General features: G+C 19.3%; 1 protein-coding gene across 1 annotated transcript; it reads right to left on the bottom strand.

The window, feature by feature from the left end:
* Positions 1 to 1,142: 1,142 nt before the first annotated feature.
* On the bottom strand, positions 1,143 to 3,988 carry LOC102675188 (spindle assembly abnormal protein 6 homolog). The gene is made up of 4 exons (XM_006622527.2): positions 3,630 to 3,988; positions 2,914 to 3,437; positions 1,993 to 2,741; positions 1,143 to 1,772 (listed from the first exon to the last, which is right to left on the bottom strand). The coding sequence occupies exons 1-4, from the start codon at positions 3,816 to 3,818 to the stop codon at positions 1,225 to 1,227; spliced, it is 2,010 nt and encodes a 669-aa protein (XP_006622590.1). The 5' UTR covers positions 3,819 to 3,988; the 3' UTR covers positions 1,143 to 1,224.
* Between the last annotated feature and the right edge of the window lie 424 nt (positions 3,989 to 4,412).

Raw genomic sequence — 4,412 nt, 5'->3', positions numbered from 1 at the left:
AAAGAGAGAATATAATTAATATTTATACAAATAATGCATATTAAAAAATTACAAAAAAATTATTAAAAATTATTAAATAATAAATTTAATTTATTTTATTTCTATTTCTATTTTTATTTTATTATCAAATAATATATAATTATTGAAAATATAATATTATATTATATTATAAATAAATAATTATTTATTAATTATAATATAAATAAAAATAAAAATAAAAATAAATAATTAATTAAATATTTTAAAAAATATTTAATGTAAAATATATACAAATTATTTCTATTTATTATTAAAAATTATAAAAAATTTACATTCATAAACAACATTATATAAATTTTATCTTTTATAAATGCAAATTTATAGGAAATTTTTTTAGTCTAATTTTGCTATAAGATATATAGCATATTGATTTTTATGAACTAATTATTTATTTTTTTATTTAATTATTACTTATTCAATTTATTATGGATTAATATTTCATTCTATAGAGAGAATATAAGAATATAAGAATAAAAGAATATAATAATTAGATGTATATTTACATATTTTAATTTATACAATAAAAACTTTACCAGATACCTATTTAAAAAATAAAATTATGATTTTATAAGATTATACTTGTTATTGTAATTTATAAATAATCTTGCAAAGGACTTTGTGAAAAGTCCTTATATGGCAACATTTATAGTAAAATTATAATATATCGATAAATTTAATTATATAAAAGCATAATTATGAATTGATATAACATTAAGAAAATATTATGTACATGTAATCATTAATATATAATTTTTAATTACTTTTTAATAATTTTTTTCAATTTTTTTATTTTTCAATTTTTTTTTTTTAATAATATTAATATAGCAAATACAAAAACAATCTGCTTGCAAAAATATAAATTTTTAATTTTATTTATATTATTTTTTGTAAAATCAAATATCTAAAGTTAAATGACATAAAAAAATATTAAATATATCTGAAAAATCTTTTTTTATAATACATACACATAAGAATTATATTTTTAAAAGTGAAACCTAAAGTTTGCCTTAATATTATTACTTTATATAATTACATATTTTGTACTTTTTTTAACATTTAACTTAAAATATTAACTATTTCTTTTACAAATGATATTATAATTTGATATTTTTATAAGATAATATTACAATTTTGATATGTATATGTTATTATTTTACTAAAAATCTTAATTGTACATATATTTAATCAATGTAAGGTTTTAGGAAAATATGCAGATGGCAAAATTGGCTTATCAGACAAACCTGCTCTTCTTAATCCACTTTGTTGAATAACACTTGTACTTTTTGTCTTTGTACCATTTGATGGTACAGATAAATTATTATTTTCTATAATAACTGGCATTGAAGAAGCTGCAGCACTTCCAGATATTTTATTTAAAGAATTAATACGTTCCATAGGTGTACTAGTACTCGAGATTTGACCACTTTTATTAAATGTTGATATACCTGTGGTATTATCAGTAATACCAACACTCATTGACCGTGCTGCTATACGTAAAGTTTGATTAATATTTGGATTTTGTACAATAGGATTTCTTAGTGGCACTCCGGATAATGTATTTGTTTGTATTGTATTGGATGCAGGTGTACGTGTTTCATATTTATTGCTAATTAACTTATTTGTTCTAGGTAATGTTAATTGAATGGAAGATGGTATCGTAATTGGTGCTGCTACAGTAACATTTTGTAATGGAGATTGACTATCTGCTAATCGTCGATTTAGCCAACTTATCACTATAAAAATATAATAAAATAATATTAATTACTGAATGTAAATATTTCCTAGCAAGAAAATGAAATAAGAAAATAAATATATATTCCTGATATTATATTATTTATCTTAAAAATATTTAAACTCAAGTAAAATATTAAATAATATTATATAAAGAAAAATTATTATATTTATAATTGACTAAAAACTTTATTCTAAAATATGTTAAAAATATTAAATTACCATTATCATTATTTTTTATTATTTTTTCTTTTTCTTCTAATTGTGTTTGTTGAGTTTTGACTTGTTCTTTTAAATTTTCAATCTCTGTTTTTGCATCTTCTATTTCTTTTATTAAATTTTCCATTTTATTTTCTAACTGGCCAACTTCTTTTTGTTTAGTGTCTAATAATCTTTCTTGTTCAAGTGCTATACTAGTTCGTAATTTTAATTTAGATTTTGTTGAAGCAAGTTCATTTTGTAATTTTGTTAGTATTTCATTAGCTTTGACTAATTCATCACTTAAATTTCGTAAAGAATTTTGTTTACGTTGTAACTGACCTTCTTTCTCAGTTAAAAGATCTTCAAGATATTGTTTCTGTTCTTTGGCAGTTTTTAACATTTCTGTATGTTTATTAATAAGTATACTTTTATCTTTTAATTCTTGTTCAAGTACAGCAACTTTTGTTTTTAAACTATTTACTGATTTATCTTTTTCATGATAATCTGTATCCAATTTAGAATTTTGTTTTTTTAATAAATTTAAATCTCTTTGAGTAACATTAAGTTCTTTCTCAAGAGTTTGCAACTGTTTAAATTGTTCTATATTAGTTGCTTCAAGAAGAGATAATTTATCTTTGTATGTTACATTTTGTGTACGTAATTCTGCAAGTTCAGTATGAAGTTGTTTTATAATTTCTGTATGTTTACGTTCCACTTCTAATTTTTCTTTTTCATTTTGACATTGCCATTCTAGTTGTGCTTTAGCAAATCTACATAATTTAAGAATTTAATATTTGTTATATATTATTTGTTAAATATTTGTATATAATTTGTATATAATTGTATATAATAATTGTATATAATAATTGTAATAATAATTTGTATATAAATTAAATTACTTATATAAAAATTTGTTATATAAATTAAATTATTTATACACACCTATCTTTTTCAAGGCTTATTTGCTCTGATGAAAATATTTGGATTTGATTCTTTTCTGCCATATATTTTTGTTCCAATTGTTCCAATTCTTTTGTTTTTGTTTCTACTTTATTTGACAAGTCATTCAGTCTTGTTTCAAGTGTAAGTGTATCTCTGTTTTGTTGTAAAATATTTTCTTTCAATTGTTTAATTTTCATAGCCATATGTGTTTTTAAATCTGAATCACTTGCAGGTGATATATTTAAGCTTAAATGACATAAATGTTTGAAATTATTTGTTTCAACTAATTTGAAAATCCATTCTCCACTTTCTTCTGCTAATAGCAATAAAAATTTTGGTGGTGTTTTTGATACATTTGTGGAAGGTATACATTGTTCTAATAAATATATTAATTGAGTTGCAAAATTATCAAAATCTACTAATAGTCCTTGTTGAGACTTTAAAATTTTAAAATCATCTTCTGTGATAAATAAAGAATAAAGAAAACAAGGATCATCATCATCTGCTAACAAAACGCATAAACTCTGTAATATAAATATATATCATTAAATTATGTCATTGAAAAATTTCTAAAACATCTATCATCTAAAAATATATTTTAGATCATCTAATATATTTTTCAGTAAATAAATGAAAATATATTTTAAAAATGATAATTAATATTTATTATATATCAATATAATATAGGTTAATGCAAATATTATAAAATACATTACCTTCCGACATACAGGACTAATACCTGCATGAATTTCTACATTAACTCTTAATTCTCGTTGACGCTCTTCATTATGTTGTGGTTTCATATAAACTCTTTGTACTTTAGTATATAATATCTCAACATTATTCAATTGTAAACTAGAATCACCAGCCACTGCAGTGCCTATCAAATTATTTAAATAATTCATTATTTGATTATACCTTTAATAAACATTTATTATTCTTAAATCACCCAGTATTACGAATAACAAGAACAATATTTCAATTTTCATTTCATTTGTTAATTTTTTATAAATTATGAAAGGTTTACATGAAAGATTTTAAATTTTATAATTTACATATCAATCTAAGTATGTGTATTTGAAGTGGTGCCATCTTAGATATACATTACATTACTATATATAATAATATTTCTATATACTATTAAATGTTTAAATCAATTTCATTCATTCAATTTATTATTTATAATAAATAATAATTTATTTACATAAATACATTTAAAATAAACTTTCGTTTTTTTATTTTACTGCTCAAAAATAATTTATTGTTATTATTCAATTTATTATCATTATTATAATTAACAAAATAAAGTTTGGTTAAATGTTATTTTACAATAATAATATTACAAATTACACAGAAACATAAAAAATATTATTCAATCATTTAATTACATACATATAATAAGAGATAAAAATATTAAAATTTTTTTCAAAAGTTTATTTGAAATATATATAAATATATATTTGATATGATATAAAATATGAAATAAAATATGATATATT

Source organism: Apis dorsata, unplaced genomic scaffold, assembly GCF_000469605.1.
Source record: "Apis dorsata unplaced genomic scaffold, Apis dorsata 1.3 scaffold_710, whole genome shotgun sequence".
NCBI lineage: Eukaryota > Metazoa > Arthropoda > Insecta > Hymenoptera > Apidae > Apis > Apis dorsata.
The sequence above is the reverse complement of the archived record's forward strand: the minus strand, read 5'-3'. Positions and strand labels throughout refer to the sequence as shown.

Coding starts and splice junctions, on each gene's coding strand:
- LOC102675188 (XM_006622527.2), bottom strand. CDS start 3,818: ATGAATTATTTAAATAATTTGATAGGCACTGCAGTGGCTGGTGATTCT. Junction 2,742..2,913: donor ATAAGCCTTGAAAAAGATAG/GTGTGTATAAAT, acceptor TAAATTATGTAG/ATTTGCTAAAGCACAACTAG. Junction 1,773..1,992: donor AATAAAAAATAATGATAATG/GTAATTTAATAT, acceptor ATATTTTTATAG/TGATAAGTTGGCTAAATCGA.